The 16,351-nt window shown below is 33.6% G+C and overlaps 1 protein-coding gene across 1 annotated transcript in view; it reads left to right on the plus strand.

Moving 5' to 3' along the window:
• Dhc36c (Dynein heavy chain at 36C) overlaps positions 1-11,603 on the plus strand; it is a 62,179-nt gene extending 50,576 nt beyond the window's left edge. Inside the window, 17 exon segments of the mRNA XM_083054240.1 lie at positions 1,851-2,258; positions 2,646-3,264; positions 3,596-3,784; positions 4,139-4,668; positions 5,005-5,553; positions 5,708-5,899; positions 6,135-6,361; positions 6,665-7,035; positions 7,315-7,495; positions 7,728-8,026; positions 8,357-8,521; positions 8,602-8,842; positions 8,996-9,288; positions 10,021-10,258; positions 10,316-10,467; positions 10,698-10,979; positions 11,129-11,603. Of these exon segments, the coding sequence (XP_082910366.1) occupies positions 1,851-2,258; positions 2,646-3,264; positions 3,596-3,784; positions 4,139-4,668; positions 5,005-5,553; positions 5,708-5,899; positions 6,135-6,361; positions 6,665-7,035; positions 7,315-7,495; positions 7,728-8,026; positions 8,357-8,521; positions 8,602-8,842; positions 8,996-9,288; positions 10,021-10,258; positions 10,316-10,467; positions 10,698-10,979; positions 11,129-11,335 (5,143 nt within the window). The 3' untranslated portion in view covers positions 11,336-11,603.
• The last annotated feature ends 4,748 nt before the right edge of the window (positions 11,604-16,351 follow it).

Genomic DNA, 16,351 nt, shown 5'->3' on the forward strand with positions numbered 1-16,351 from the left:
GTGTAATGAGTATAATTTCCAGTGTATCTTATACATACATATTGTATATATATTATATAGATATAAAGAATTTCGCCTAATTATTTTCGTGCAACAAAATTATCTCATTATTTCGTCCTATGTCTGACTTAATCTATACTTAACTTCTTGAATGCGTAATGAGTATAATTTCCAGTGTATCTTATACTTTTATATATATATATATATATATATATATATATATATATGTATATTATATAGATATAAAGAATTTCTCGCCTAATTATTTTCATGCAACGAAATTATCTCATCATTTTGTCCTATGTCTGACTTCATCTACACTTAACTCCTTGAATGCGTAATGAGTATAATTTCCAGTGTATCTTATACATACATATTGCATATATTATATAGATATAAAGAATTTCGCCTAATTATTTTCGTGCAACGAAATTATCTCATCATTTCGTCCTATGTCTGACTTAATCTATACTTAACTCCTTGAATGCGTAATGAGTATAATTTACAGTGTATCTTATATATATACATATATATATATATATATATGTATAATATATATATAAAATATATATATAAAATATATATATATATAAAAGTATAAGATACACTGTAAATTATACTCATTACGCATTCAAGGAGTTAAGTGTAGATGAAGTCAGACATAGGATGAAATGATGAGATAATTTCGTTGCACGAAAATAATTAGGCGAAATTCTTTATATCTATATAATATATACAATATGTATGTATAAGATACATTGTAAATTATACTCATTACGCATTCAAGGAGTTAAGTGTAGATGAAGTCAGACATAGGACGAAATGATGAGATAATTTTGTTGTACGAAAATAATTAGGCGAAATTCTTTGTATCTATATAATATGTATATATAATATATATTATATCTATATATTATATCTATATAATATATATTATATAGATACAAAGAATTTCGCCTAATTATTTTCGTACAACAAAATTATCTCATCATTTCGTCCTATGTCTGACTTAATCTATACTTAACTCCTTGAATGCGTAATGAGTATAATTTACAATGTATCTTATACATACATATTGTATAAATTATACAAATATAAAGAATTTCGCCTAATTATTTTCGTGCAACGAAATTATCTGATCATTTCATCCTATGTCTGACTTAATCTACACTTAACTCCTTGAATGCGTAATAAGTATAATTTACAGTGTATCTTATACATATATATATATAAAAAATATATATATATATATAATATATATATATATAAAAGTATAAGATACACTGTAAATTATACTCATTACGCGTTCAAGGAGTTAAGTATAGATTAAGTCAGACATAGGATGAAATGATGAGATAATTTCGTTGCACGAAAATAATTAGGCGAAATTCTTTGTATCTATATAATATATATAATATATATTATATCTATATATTATATTGTATCTATATTATATATATATAATATATATTATATCTATATATTATATCTATATAATATATATTATATAGATACAAAGAATTTCGCCTAATTATTTTCGTACAACAAAATTATCTCCGGATCCGACAGTGTTCTCAATTAATATCGAAAAAAATAAAATCATAATAATGATTTATGAAATCAAACAGTATTATAAAAATATGAGAAATACAAAAATTTTTTAAATTTAATTCAGATTTTTCAAGAATTTATAGAATTATTAATATGACCGAATTATATCAATCGTTGGAGATAATTTAAATTTAAAATATAAAATATGATTATGTATTAATTTATGTCATTTCTTATAATAACGGTTTGAACAGTTTTTTCGATCGCTTTTGGAAAATATAATATATAAATAATTTAAGAGATAATTTAATTTTTTTTAGATTCGCGATAGAGCATCTCTCAAAGATCTGTCGGGTGATGATGCAGCCGCGTAGTCACGCACTTTTAGTCGGTATGGGCGGTTCTGGTCGACAGTCCCTAACAAAGCTGGCAGCTCATATATCCGACTACGAGCTCTTTCAAGTGCAGATATCTCAGCAGTACGGCATGATGGAATGGCATGAGGACCTGAAGAATATCTTACGCAAGAGCGCCGCGAGTGACCTGCACGCAGTCTTCCTTTTTATGGACACACAGATCAAGGAGGAGGCCTTTCTAGAAGATATCAGTAATCTCCTTAATTCTGGTGAAGTGCCTAATCTTTTTGCGGCCGATGAGAAGTCCGAGATCTGCGAGAAAATGCGCATCATTGATCGGCAAAGAGACAGGTATTATTTTTCTCGTAAAATAAATAAAATATTCTGTTTATTAAATAATTTAATCAGATTAAATATATATAGCAGTAATATTAATGTCTCTCTCTCTCTCTCTCTCTCTCTCTCTCTCTCTCTCTCTCTCTCTCTCTCTCTCTCTCTCTCTTGGGTATTACAAATGCAAATTCGCATATTCATTAAATTTAGAACAATGATATTATTTGAGTAATTAATAATTAATACAGTGCTCTTCACAAAATAATAAAAATAAGAGAGAGGAATGTGTGTTTTTATTATCTTATTAGTTTATCGAAATATTTTCTATATAAAACTTTCAATATAATTTTTCGATGCTAAAAATGCATTTGGAGAATGATGAATCTTCTTGGTGAACGTTTTTAGATCTGTACAAACAGACGGCAGTCCGGTGGCGCTCTTCAACTTCTTCGTACAGACGGTTCGCGAACACTTGCACGTGGTGGTAACGATGTCGCCGATCGGCGATAGCTTTCGCACACGGATCCGCAAGTTTCCTGCGCTGGTGAACTGTTGCACCATCGACTGGCTGCATCCGTGGCCTAAAGACGCCTTGCTAGCGGTCGCGACGCAATTTCTCAGCGAGATCGACATGCCGCAGGACGAGCGTCACGCCTGTATCGAGATGTGTCAGTACTTCCATACGTCCACGCAAGACTTGACCAGGGAATACCTGAGACAACTGAATCGTCACAATTACGTCACGCCGACGTCCTATCTCGAATTAATCAACACGTTCAAAGATCTGCTAGGTCGGAAGAGAAAAGAAGTGGTACAGGGTAAGAAGCGATACGAGGCTGGTCTTGGCAGGCTGGATAACACGCGCAAGGAAGTTGGAAGGATGCAGCAGATCCTGGTGGCTCTGCGACCGAAACTGCTAGTGGCTGCCAAGGACGTGGAAGGTATGTTCCTGGACGTGCAACGACAGAGCGAGGAAGCTAGCGCGATGGAGCAGGTTGTTCAAAAAGACGAGGAAGCTGCTATGGTGAGAGCAGGTCTCATTTACAGTCTCTAAGTACAATTTACAAATTGCAGTATTATAATTAATTAATTTATTTTAATTAATTTTTTATTTTATTGTCGTTTGATTAATATTAATAACGATTGTTTTATTTATTTAATTTTTAATGTCTCACATTTAAGACTTTATTATAACATTGATCAAAATTTCTGTCTTTTAAATTCAGTGCATCTCTGTTCTGAATTTGATCCACTGACCTGCAATTAATGCTAAAATAATTATGTAATTAGATATTTTACTTTATATTTTGAGAAAATGACTAATTATATATAATTTGTGTGCAATTTTGTATCAGATCGTTGCCGCGGAGGCCAAAGAGATTCGTGCCGAATGTGATGCAGATCTACAGGAAGTGATGCCGATCCTGGATGCGGCAAATGCAGCTCTGAACACTCTGACTCCGCAGGATATTCAGATCGTCAAGTCCATGAAGCGGCCACCGGCCGGCGTGCGATTGGTCATGGAAGCAGTTTGCATATTGAAGGTAAATAAAATAATTATGGAGTAAATAATATATATATTTTATTCTCAGAAAAAAAAATTAGAAAATTATATATTGTTTTTGTCAATCTTTCGATGTAGTTTTATTTTGTATAAATAACGTATAATTATATAATATCTAATTAAAAATATGACTATATAAATATGCGATAATAAAATATAAACATATACTACAACAATATAATAATATATATGTATAATAAACAGTACAATACTAAACAAATATGTATACTATTAATATATAATTATGATTAAATGTACAAACTTATATTTAACAAAGTTTGATTTAAAATTCGTGCAATTTTTCCTCACATAAAAATTCACTTAAAAATCTCAGGACGTCAAGCCTGAAAAAGTACAAGGCCCGGAAGGTGTGATCGATGACTACTGGAAAGCGTCACTTCGCATTCTGGGTGATATACGATTTTTGGAGTCTCTATTAAATTATGATAAGGACAACATTCCGGAGCGGATTATGACAAAGATTCGCACGACGATCTTGACGAATCCCAACTTCGATCCCGAACGAATCAGACAGGTATCGACCGCTTGCGAGGGTCTTTGTCGCTGGGTATTCGCGCTTTCGGAATATGACAAGGTCGCCAAAGTAGTAGCGCCGAAGAAACAGGCTCTGGCCAAAGCTGAGGCCGATTATTCCGCGGCGATGGACCAGCTGAAGCTGAAGAGGAATCAGCTGCAGGAAGTGCGAGATCGACTGGCCAGGTTAGAGACTCTGTTGGCTCAACGAAAAGCAGAATACCAAACGATGACCGTTGAGGTGAAAGAGTGCGAGGAAAAGCTGAGAAGAGCCGAAGAACTCATCGGGGGTCTCGGTGGCGAATACACCAGATGGTCCGAGACTGCCAAGTAATGATTTTAAATTATTCAAGCCACTTTCTTGCATATATCTTAAAACGATTTAATTTTTTTTTTCCTTTAAATATATAGATAGTAATATTCTGGTTCTTTCGTTGATAATAAATATATGGCCTTTTTTAACTTATATTTTTAATGTTGAAGATTGTGATTAATGTAGAAGGGTTTTTAGTCTAATTAAATTAAATTACTTAAAGTCTTGAAAACAATTTTAAATAGATATAAAATTAATATTTGAGAGGGATGCATAAAATTTCAAAGTAATTTTTTTATTCATATTTCTACCTTGAATAATAATACTCTAAACGATTCGAAACTTTTCTCCAGATCGCTCGGAGAACGCTATCACAAATTAACGGGCGATATTCTGATCGGTTCCGGGGCAGTAGCCTACCTTGGCGTCTTCACAATGCAATATCGGCAGCGGCAGGTGGAGAACTGGGTGAAGTTCTGCACCGATCTTAAGGTTGTTTGCACGCAAGACTTTCAACTCACGCAGGTGTTGGGTGATCCGGTGCAAATCCGCGCCTGGAATATATTTGGCTTACCGAGCGATCTGTTCTCCATCGACAACGCCATAATCGTCACGAATTCGCGTCGCTGGCCGCTGATGATTGATCCGCAGGGTCAAGCAAATAAGTGGGTGAAGAATATGGAGAAGGCGTCTAATTTGCACGTCGTAAGACTCACACAGCCGGGCTACATGAGAATCCTGGAGAATGCTGTACAATTCGGGCAACCTGTGTTATTGGAGAACATAGGCGAGGAATTGGACGCGACTCTGGAACCGTTGTTGATGAAACAGACCTTTAAATCCGGTGGCGCGTTATGCATCAAGATCGGCGACAGCATCATCGAGTATTCCGACAAATTTCGGCAAGTTTATTAATCAATTTAATTTAATTGTTTCCTTTTTTTTCTTGGAATCACTTTTTCTAATTAATCTTCTTCTATCTTTTTAATTAATTTTTTAGAAGTATTTTGCACGTATAAAATTTATTTAAAAATTTACTAATAAAAATCTGCGTAGATTTTACATCACTACGAAATTACGGAATCCACATTATTTGCCGGAAGTAGTGGTGAAGGTAACTCTGTTGAACTTTATGATCACTCCAATCGGCTTGGACGATCAACTTCTAGGCATAGTTGTTGCGAAAGAAAAACCCGAACTAGAGTCCGAGAAGAATCAACTAATAGTTCAAGGAGCGGCTAATAAAAAGTATATAAAATATTTTTCTATACTCTATTTTATATAAAATGTCAAATAATAAACTTTGCAATCACGAAATTACTATCATTTTTTATTAATAAAATTAATATAATTTCCTCGTAATAATAAGTAAATACGAATTAATAAAATTTATTTTACATATAAAAATATTAATATTTTATAGTTTTATTGTTCAATTTGAAATTACCTTCGATCGGCGATATTTCGCAATGTATTTCCGCAGAATGTTAAAGGAGATAGAGAATAAGATTCTCGAGGTACTATCCGCGGCCAAGGAGAATATCCTCGAGGATGAAACGGCTATTAGCGTGTTGAGTTCGTCGAAGAATCTGGCCAACGAGATTCAGACTAAACAAACTGCTGCCGAGATAACCGAGAAGTCCATTGACGCGGCGAGATTGCAGTACACGCCGATTGCAGTCTACAGCACTGTTCTTTTCTTCACGATTGGTGAGCAAAAATACAAGCAAAAAGATCTACCGAATTTGCAGGAACACGCTTAATTTAATTCAATCGCATCTTATGAGTCGAAAACACGAGGATTAAATGTATATAATATAAAAATTGCATTATTCTAATTAGCAAGGATTTTAATTTTAATAATATATATGTTTAAAATACGATATAAACTTTCCCCCCCTTAAAATAATAGATTTTTTCAATTTTTTTATTTAGCTGGAATTTTCTTTTATTTCCGAGTTTTCTAAAAATTTTGCAAGGTACTTCTTTTTCCTGCAAAATCTCTTTTCGTAGTTATGTTGGCGAACATCGATCCAATGTACCAGTATTCCCTCGCCTGGTTCGTCAATCTCTTCAAGAACACGATCGAGAACACGCCACCAGTAGAAAACATAAAACAACGATTGAAGGACCTTACCAGATGTTTCACCTATTCTCTGTACGTCAACATATGTCGCTCGCTCTTCGAGAAAGACAAGCTGCTCTTTTCGCTCTTGCTATCGGTGAACTTGCTGAACAAGCAGGGCCAGTTTTCGATGGCCCAGTGGATGTTCCTGCTGACCGGCGGCGTCGGTCTCGAGAATCCCTTTGCTAATCCTACCGAATGGTTACCTGCAAGATCCTGGGATGAACTGTGTCGATTGGATGATGTGCCAGGATTCGCGGTAAATTTTTTCGAATAAATATAAATCAACATCATAACATTAAAGCAATAACAATTTTTATTAGGTACCTATTAAAAAATTAATAGAATTTCATAAAATTCTTCTGTTTAAAAGCTGTTTAGAAGCATTGAAAACTAGTGTCTTTATTAATTCTTTATCAATTATTTATTAAAATTTATTACAATTTTTTTAGAAACTTAATTGAGAGAATATATCAAAATGTAAAATTTTAATTATTACAAGCTGATTGCCATTTTACTTTTGTATTTTATCGTTTAGGGAATAAAAGATTCTTATACAAAAAGTATCGACGAGTGGAAAAAGGTGTTTGATCACAAGGAGCCTCATATTTTGTCTTTTCCTGCTCCTTGGAATAAATTGAGCAGCTTTGAAAAAATGCTGGTGCTTCGTTGCATTCGACCTGACAAAGTCATACCGGCGGTGCAATTATTTGTTGAAGGTAAAGTAGTGAAAACGAAGAGACACGATAATAGCAGCTATTCAAATCCAAGAATAAGTTGACCTGGACCAAAAATAGTACAAAGAATTTAAAACATCTCGCGATCGAGAAAACAAAATTAAATTTTTTGCAAAACTCACCCTTCTATTATATGTATAACGCGCGCTATATCTATTATTTCTCTTTTTTATAATATTTGAGGGAAATCCAACGTAATTTATTTGTTTGATAGAGCAATTAGGACATCAGTACATCGTGCCGCCGCCTTTCGATCTGGCAGCCTCTTTCGCTGATTCGCACTCTTGCATCCCGCTAATATTCGTCCTGACACCCGGCGCGGATCCCATGGCGATTCTGTTAAAGTTCGCCGACGATCAGGGATTCGGTGCCAGCAGACTGTTCTCATTATCCCTAGGCCAAGGGCAAGAGGTCATCGCCGAGGGTCTCATCGACGAAGGCGTGAAAAATGGCACTTGGGTAGTGCTGCAAAACTGCCACGTTACTAAGACCTTTATGCCTATCTTGGAAAAAGTAACTTTCCGATCATATATAAATCTAATTTATTGAAAAGGATTTAATAGAAAATACTAAATTAATTTTAGTTAAAAGCTCGATGCAACTTCTTTGAAATTATATGTGTGTGAAAAAGATTTATCGAATTTTAGTTTTAATTAAAATTTTTACAAATGTGTATACACAATTAAAATTTTAAGAGAACCTATCAAAATATCTTTATTAAATTAAAAAATTTTAATTTTTACACAAATATTTTAGAAATTATAGTTTCAACGAAAAAAGTTTTTTCATTTTCTAATAAATTTCTTTTTTCTTTTTTTTATATTTTTATTTGATTGTATTTAGATATGCGAGAGTTTTACGAAAGAAACTGTGCATCCTGACTTCCGACTGTGGTTGACGAGTTATCCGGTCGCACATTTTCCGATCAGTGTCCTTCAAAACGGCGTGAAAATGACAAACGAGCCTCCGAAAGGATTACGCGCGAATATTTTGCGATCTTTTCATCAGGTAGAAACAATTTTCTTCATTCCGTCCATGAAGGAGATAAGAGATTAAGAGCTAAGAGATTCGATTATATGTTGCGGTAGGACCCGATTTGCGATCCCGAATTCTTCGATAAGTCAAAGCAACGAGAGATCTTCAAACGGTTGCTCTTCTCGCTTTGCTTCTTTCACGCCATCGTGCAGGAAAGACGAAAATTCGGACCGATCGGTTGGAACAATCAGTACGAATTCAACGAGACAGATTTGCGTATCAGCGTTCTGCAGCTCAAGATCTTGCTCGACCAATACGATGATGTTCAGTTCACCGCATTGAAGTATCTAACGGGTATTCAAATAATATTTTTTTGTTCTTTTGGTATCTAAATTCATATTTATACTCTTCATGAAAATGCAAGCATTTATTAAAAATTAAGATTAAAAAATAACAGCCATTTAGTTTAATTATTTAGAATTGAGTTAAAATTAATCTTTTTCCAAGGCGAGTGCAATTATGGCGGCCGTGTGACCGACGAGTGGGACCGACGGATCTTGAACACGATCCTGGCGCGATTCTATTGCAAGGACGTGATCGTAATCGATCGGAAATATCTGTTCGATCCCAGTGGCCTTTATTACATACCGCCAATTAGCGAGTATAATCAATTCTTGGACTACGTGAGAGAATTGCCAATGACAACCGCACCCAGTGTCTTCGGCATGCACGAGAACGCCGACATCATCAAAGATCAACAGGAGACCTACTTAATGATGTCCTCCATTGTGACTACTCAGGTATACCGAGCACACATCTCTTATATTAATTTTGTAAAGATATTTTAATTTTCTTCATAAAAAGCTTTAATAATTTCTGCTTTGACTGAATATAAATTGGAAAATTTAGATTTAATTTTTTTTCTTATACATATATATTAGATTCTTATCTTTATTTATATAATTAATTTCTTATCTCGAATATGTATATGATGGAATAATGAAAATTCTTGTTGTCCTTTCTTTGCGCAGAATAATGAGCAATTCAAAGTAAGTAATGTTTATTTAAGAAAATATATGTATTTCCCTGATGAATTGATGACTTAAATAACGGAATCGTTTAATTTTTATGCAATTAACTAAAAAAGTCAAAAAACGAAATATTATTATTCCGATCTATTATTATAGAAATCCTCGAAAGTATAACATTAAAATAGAATTAATAATCCGAGAAAAAAATCCTTATAAAAATTTTATTTCTTGCTTTCTACAAAGAAATTTCACACTATTATTTAATTTAAAAATGATCAAACTTCACTGTTCAAACTTAACTGTATGAAAAGAATGCAATATCTATCATATAAAATTAATAAATTTCCCAATCGAGTTTATATTCATCAATTTAAGTTCACCAAAGTCTATTTGTAATAGTTATCAAAACTTCTTAATAGTATTAAATTATTGCGGTTCAGAGATCTCATCAAAAGTTTGTGAGTCATTTTTGTGTCAGGAAAATCCTTTAATTCTCGTCAGGATACCGGCCAGGCGGAAATAGATACTGAGAAATCGCCGGACGAGATCGTTCATGGCGTCGCGTCCGACGTTTTGTCGAAGTTGCCGCAGGATTTCGACCTGGTGGCTGCTCTCGACAGATATCCCACGCTATATCAGCAAAGTATGAACACTGTATTGGTTCAAGAGATGGGCAGATACAATAAACTCTTACAGACCATCAGAAGCAGCCTTATAAACATCCAAAAAGCGATCAAAGGTAAAAATTGATCATCTTTCAGTTTTTCGTAGATATTTTACAGTTTCTTGTTTTCAGGTCTTATAATTATGAATCCCGAACTTGAGGAAGTTTATTTGTCCATTATTATCGGCAGGATACCCAAGATGTGGATGACGAACTCTTATCCCTCTCTGAAACCGCTTGGCAGCTATGTATACGATTTTTTGAAAAGGCTGAACTTTCTGCAGGTAAATTTAAAAGAAAATAATATGGATTGTACATATTAAAAACGTTTTATTTGTCGCGTAAAAATTTATTTAAAATTATTTTTTTAATCACATTAGCTTTTAATTGAGGAAACGATAGTTTCAAAATTATATTTTGTATGTTGGCATGTACTTTTTACATTGCAAGACTGTTAAATATTATATTTTAACTACATGATTATAAAATGATACATAATTGTATGTTATTTTAGACTTGGTATCTGGAAGGTCCTCCAACATCTTTTTGGATTTCTGGTTTCTTCTTCACACAAGCATTTTTGACAGGCGCCCGTCAGAATTACGCAAGAAAATATTCCATACCCATTGATCTACTGATTTATGATTTCTTTCCATTGAAGGAGACTGTTTTCAATAAGCCACCAGTCGATGGAATGTACATTTACGGATTATTTCTCGATGGAGCTCGTTTCGATATGACAACGATGAAGCTCGATGAATCCTTTCCGAAAATACTTTACGATACTGTGCCGTGTGTAAGCGAACCTTATGCAAATTTTAATTTTTTACGATGCTTTTTCGAATAATTTACAGATAAGACAATGCAGCCGAAAAATATTATGGAAAACGTTTAAAAAAATATGAAGTAGACAAAAAGGAAAATGACTTAATCTCACGTTTTCAGATCTGGCTGATGCCGGTGACGAAAGACCAGATACAGAATGGGGACACATACACGTGTCCTGTTTATAAGACCAGCGAGCGGAAAGGTGTTCTGTCAACCACCGGTCATTCTACCAATTTCGTCATTGCGATCTTGTTGCCGACGTCACATCCGTTAGAACACTGGATTTTGCGAGGTACCGCTATGCTGTGTCAATTGTCGGACTAATTTTAGGATTGATCATGCTTATTATTTTCAAGTCAAAGTTATCAAAAGATTGAAATCTTTAAAAAACTCTTTGTCTTAAAAAATTTACGCCATAATTAATCTTTCTGTTTAATTTCAACATCAAAAACTATACCTTTAGAGACAAATGTTTGCTTTGATAAATTTAAGATATAATAATTAATTTACCTTCAGCGTTAAATTTCTTATACTCCCGTATGATTAAGAAAAATATATAAATTTATCTTTTAATTTTCTTAAGCTTTTAGTAACCGTAAAATGCTATTCGTGTTATAGTTATATAGATCCTGTACTAGTATTACACAATATAAAGACTAGAAAAGAAGCAAATTTCTTCTTTTCATAAATATAAATAATTATTATAACACACAATAGAAATTTTAGATTAGCAAATTAGTACTTTTATACAAGCATATATACATATTTAATATATTTCACAAAATTATATAAAGATTGTAATTTTCCATTATCAGAATTTCATGCGTATACAAATAAATCTTTACACAAATAATCCATGAACAGCACTAATTGTAATAATTTTTTCAATAAACAATATCAATATATAGGACGTAATTTAAAATATTATTTTCTGAAACAGAACACAGCTCTGAAATTCGAACGGATCGATCGCCTTTTCGTTAATTAAACCCATCAGAAATTCTCGAACTCTCATTGATCTCCATTCGCCTTGGCATCGTCGTCGTCTTCGTCGTCATCGTCATGAACAGCATTTTCGCGGATGCTTCTCTTCGTGTTACCCCCGCGCTCCGTGTTGCACAGTTGCCGGTATTTATTATGTGGGATGTGGCGCTTTCTCGCGAGGGGGTGGTGCAGGGTGGAAGGGGGTGAGGTTGGCGGCACCCTGTCTACCCGGACCGAGATCGCCGGAGGCTCGTTGCCTAGCGACCCCGTATTGATCTCACCCCGTATCTCGCCACTACCCCTGTCCCGCGCGAGCTCTCACGGGGAGAGAGGGAGGGTAGGGGGATGAAAGTAGGGGTACTTTCCCCTTTCCCCTTCGCAACCCTTCCTTCATCTGTGTTGCTCTTTCTCTCCCGTTCTTTATCTCTTTCTCTCTCTGTCTCTCCTCCCTATCTCCCTTTCTCCCTCTCTCACTCTCTTTTTCTCGATTATTATATACGCGGAGAACGAATCTTTCTTTCTCTATTTCGCTGTATAATTTTACATTTCGCGTGTTTCTCGATATCGCACTTGTTCCGGGAATCTAGTGGAGGTATTCCTTAGCAAAAAAAAAGTGAATGATTATCTCTCTCTCTCTATCTACCCTTTCTATCTTCTTTTTGCGTCTTTTTTCTTTCTTTAACCTGGGACATCTCTTCAGCTTCCACGAAACTTTTTTGATCAGGTATTTTCCATTTTTACAGTTAAGTTTATTAGTTTATAGTTATATAATTGTTTATAATTTACAATTAACACAAATATTATTAATTTCTATCATTTATATAATATTTAAGCTTTCATCTTATAAATATTTCGCGATTATATCACAATTTTTTTTTCATTTGTCCTTGGTTGTCTTTTCTCTAATTTCTGTTTTTTTTTTTACCTTATTTTATTGTTATTTTGCTATTTCATTTCCTTATATCTTCTCTTACTTCTTTCTCTTTAATCTGTTTATCTTATCCATCTTTCATCTTAACATTTTTCTTTTGAACGCGAAATACCATCGCGCTCGAATTAAACTGCGACTTGATTCATGAAGAAAATATATGATTATACTCGCAATATATATTGGATATAGTGCTTTCCATTCCCTCTCAATCCTCTTATTCCTTATCCGATGTGAAATTTCTTTCATTTCGAAATATCTTGTAACTACGAAGTCCAATTAAGTCAACTGTGCGTAAATACGAGCTGTTTCCTTTAAAACAAGTACAATAGTAATTATAATATTACTATTGTAGTTGTGCTGGATCTTTATTATCTTTAATATTTTTTTATTATCTTTAATATTATATTTATAATTGTCGAATATATACGATATGGAGATCACACTGATAATTTTGTTTTAAATTTCTTCTTGATACGTATATCTGATGACTTTAATTTTATCCAAGACATAAAATTAAACAATCAAAGGAGTTTGCAAGATATCGAGTATTACGAAATAAAAATTAGCATATATATATTTAGTTTTAATGAAAAATATCGCGAAAATATTAATTACCTTTAATGCAGTTTTCGTCAAAAGAAAAATTTTCCTATTTCTAATATATATTTATCTTAAATCTCATATAATATTTTAAATATTTTTTTCTGAAAATCTCTATATGTATATTAAAGTAATTTTAAAAAAAATATATCATTTTGAAAAACAGCATTTACAATTTCTCGTCTCTGCTATCTTGCTGTTGGGACGATCAAAGAGTTAATAATCGCGTTAACAGGCAATCAACTCGATTGAGATCGGTTGCGGTGGCCTAAGAACACATCGCTTGAATGGAAGTGAGGCTCCCGATACAGAGGAGGGTCGCGGAGGGTGAAAACTCACGAGGGCGAAACTCTCCCTCCCTGCATTTCGCGTGCACTGATCCTCCTCGCATCGTCCCTGCACCACCAAGCTCTCTTCCTATTGGCAAAGTGACCTTCATCCAAATTTCTTTGTTGCGCCTACACTTCGGATGGTCGATGGAGCGAGGAAATTCGCGACAGCATGACCGTAAGACAGGGAAGGGGGATGACACCAGAAATGGCGGCTCCCTTTTACCTTCGACACGAGGAACGAGAAGTTCAAGACGAATGGCAATTTTATCCGAATTACAGTTAATACCGAGATCGTTTGCCAATTTTTGGGGCAACAGGTAAAACAAATTATAATGAAATAATAATTATTCCTATCGAAATTTGCTGACTGCTCGCAAATACGAAATTTTAATATATTTTATGATATTTTTACTTATTGTGTGCAATTATTATTAAAATTTATATAGATTGTTGTTAATTTTCTCAATAACTGAATAATAATAACAATTATTAATACTGGAATTTAATTCGAGCAAAATTGTTTATTGGAAAAGATTTTTGCGTTATTTTATACTATATTTAATGAGATATCTTTATTGCTGACATTTTTTAAATTCTTTTTGCGTTCAAGTCTCCGCTGATTATGAGGTTGCAACAGGTGGTAAAATAATTTTTAATGTAAAAAATTTGTAAATATAACTTTTATATGAAAAATACGGAATAGCTCATATTATAATTAGTATTCTTTCGCTTAAACTTCCGAAACAATTATGGAGTTCTCTGAAACCGACAAGAGTTGCATGATTTATGTTGATGGGGAAAGGTTCATCTTGGCGCGTATATCGTTTTTTCTGAATCATGAGGAAATAATGCGGGAGAATAAGGGATCATTATATTAATTTTCATGCAACGATTAATCTTTCTGCCGGTTAGATAATACTGTAAGCCTTTGTTGATGAAAGCAGTAGCGGAATATAGAAAGAGATGAATAACTGGAGCTGCAATTTTTTATTAAGATAAATGAAATGCCAACAAATGCAATTAACATGCAATATCTCATAATTAAATTATAATATGTTTAGAAATATTTTACTAGACTTTCACAATGACAAAGAATAATCATATAAGTTTTCATTCTCTCTTTATAATTATTTGGATTATTTCATAAATTAATAAAATTAGAAACTTTTCGATCACGTCTTGTATAATATTTTTGCAAATCAATTATTATAGTATATAAAATGATATTAAATTACAGTACATCAAATTAATAGAATGTTGATAGAAAAATTGTATTTGTCAAAAATGCATTTATATATAGTTTCGCTTATCTGAAAATAAAGTATGTTAGTTCTAAAAAATACGGTTGGTAAATATTTGATTGATATAAAAATCAGACATTGTTGTAGGAATCATATTAGGAAGTTAAGACACGCAATAAATTGATCGTTTCACGCATACACTTTATTTTGCATTGTTTCTTTATATAATAATTTATAATGTAAATTATAACTTGTAATTTTTTTTTTAATATTATTCTAATTTTTGTTGTATTATTTTACATTGTACATATTTATTTTAAAGAATTTTTAAATATTGCATATTGTATATTTTTGGAAATTTAGAATTTAAAATCGAAATCTGAACATTTTTATACTTTCGCTAATAAAAGAATTGAGCTATCAGTTGCCAAGATTTTTAAATCTTGCAATTTTTTAATCTTCTTATTAGTTATTAGAGCGCTAAAATCCTAATCCTTGGAATCATATAAAAAATCTTAGAACCTTTAAAGTCGAAGAAGAAAGGGAGAGATATATTTTTCAGATTTAGATAAATTTTTTACTTCCGAAAAAGAGAAAGAGAAAGCTCGTGAAAGTTTAAACTCTCCGTCGTTATTTTATATTTAGAATTTTCACAATTTTGGCTAAAATTTTTCGATTGTACAGATTTCGATTTTGATTTATAGATTATAAAATTACAAAATTCTTCCTGAAAGAAAAAAAAAAAAAAAACGTACACACACACAAATACACACGTCGACAGAAATCACGAATCGAGAGAGCGAGACGTCGGGATGAGATATCGATCCTGAATAATGGCGGACGCGCAACAACGACGACAACAATGATCATGGAAGTCGTCGATGGCGGCGGTGGTCCAGGAGGGATGCTGCGGGAAGGTTGCCAGGCAACGTGCGTCCACCCTTAAACCGCGCAGCATCCCCACCGCCACCGGCATCTCTCCCTTCGCCGCCCTTTCGTCTCGGTCGATACAACCAACAGCCGCGTCCTCGTCCTCTACGTCCCGGGAATTCCCCGATTTTCATTTAGGAGCTTTTCAGCTTTAAACCCGACCTCGACTATCCCCATTCGTTCATCGGAGAGACGCTTGCTTTCCACCATTGGCCATTCCACCCACTCCTTTTCTCTTTCTGTTTTGATGCTTGACAGGCTTGACGCAGAAAACAGCAGATATCCAGATTAAATAAATTTTTGATGCTCGATAAATTAATTC

The sequence above is a fragment of the Prenolepis imparis genome, unplaced genomic scaffold (assembly GCF_030444845.1).
Source record: "Prenolepis imparis isolate NDT839.2.m4 unplaced genomic scaffold, iyPreImpa1.0 SCAF_14, whole genome shotgun sequence".
Classification (NCBI taxonomy): domain Eukaryota; kingdom Metazoa; phylum Arthropoda; class Insecta; order Hymenoptera; family Formicidae; genus Prenolepis; species Prenolepis imparis.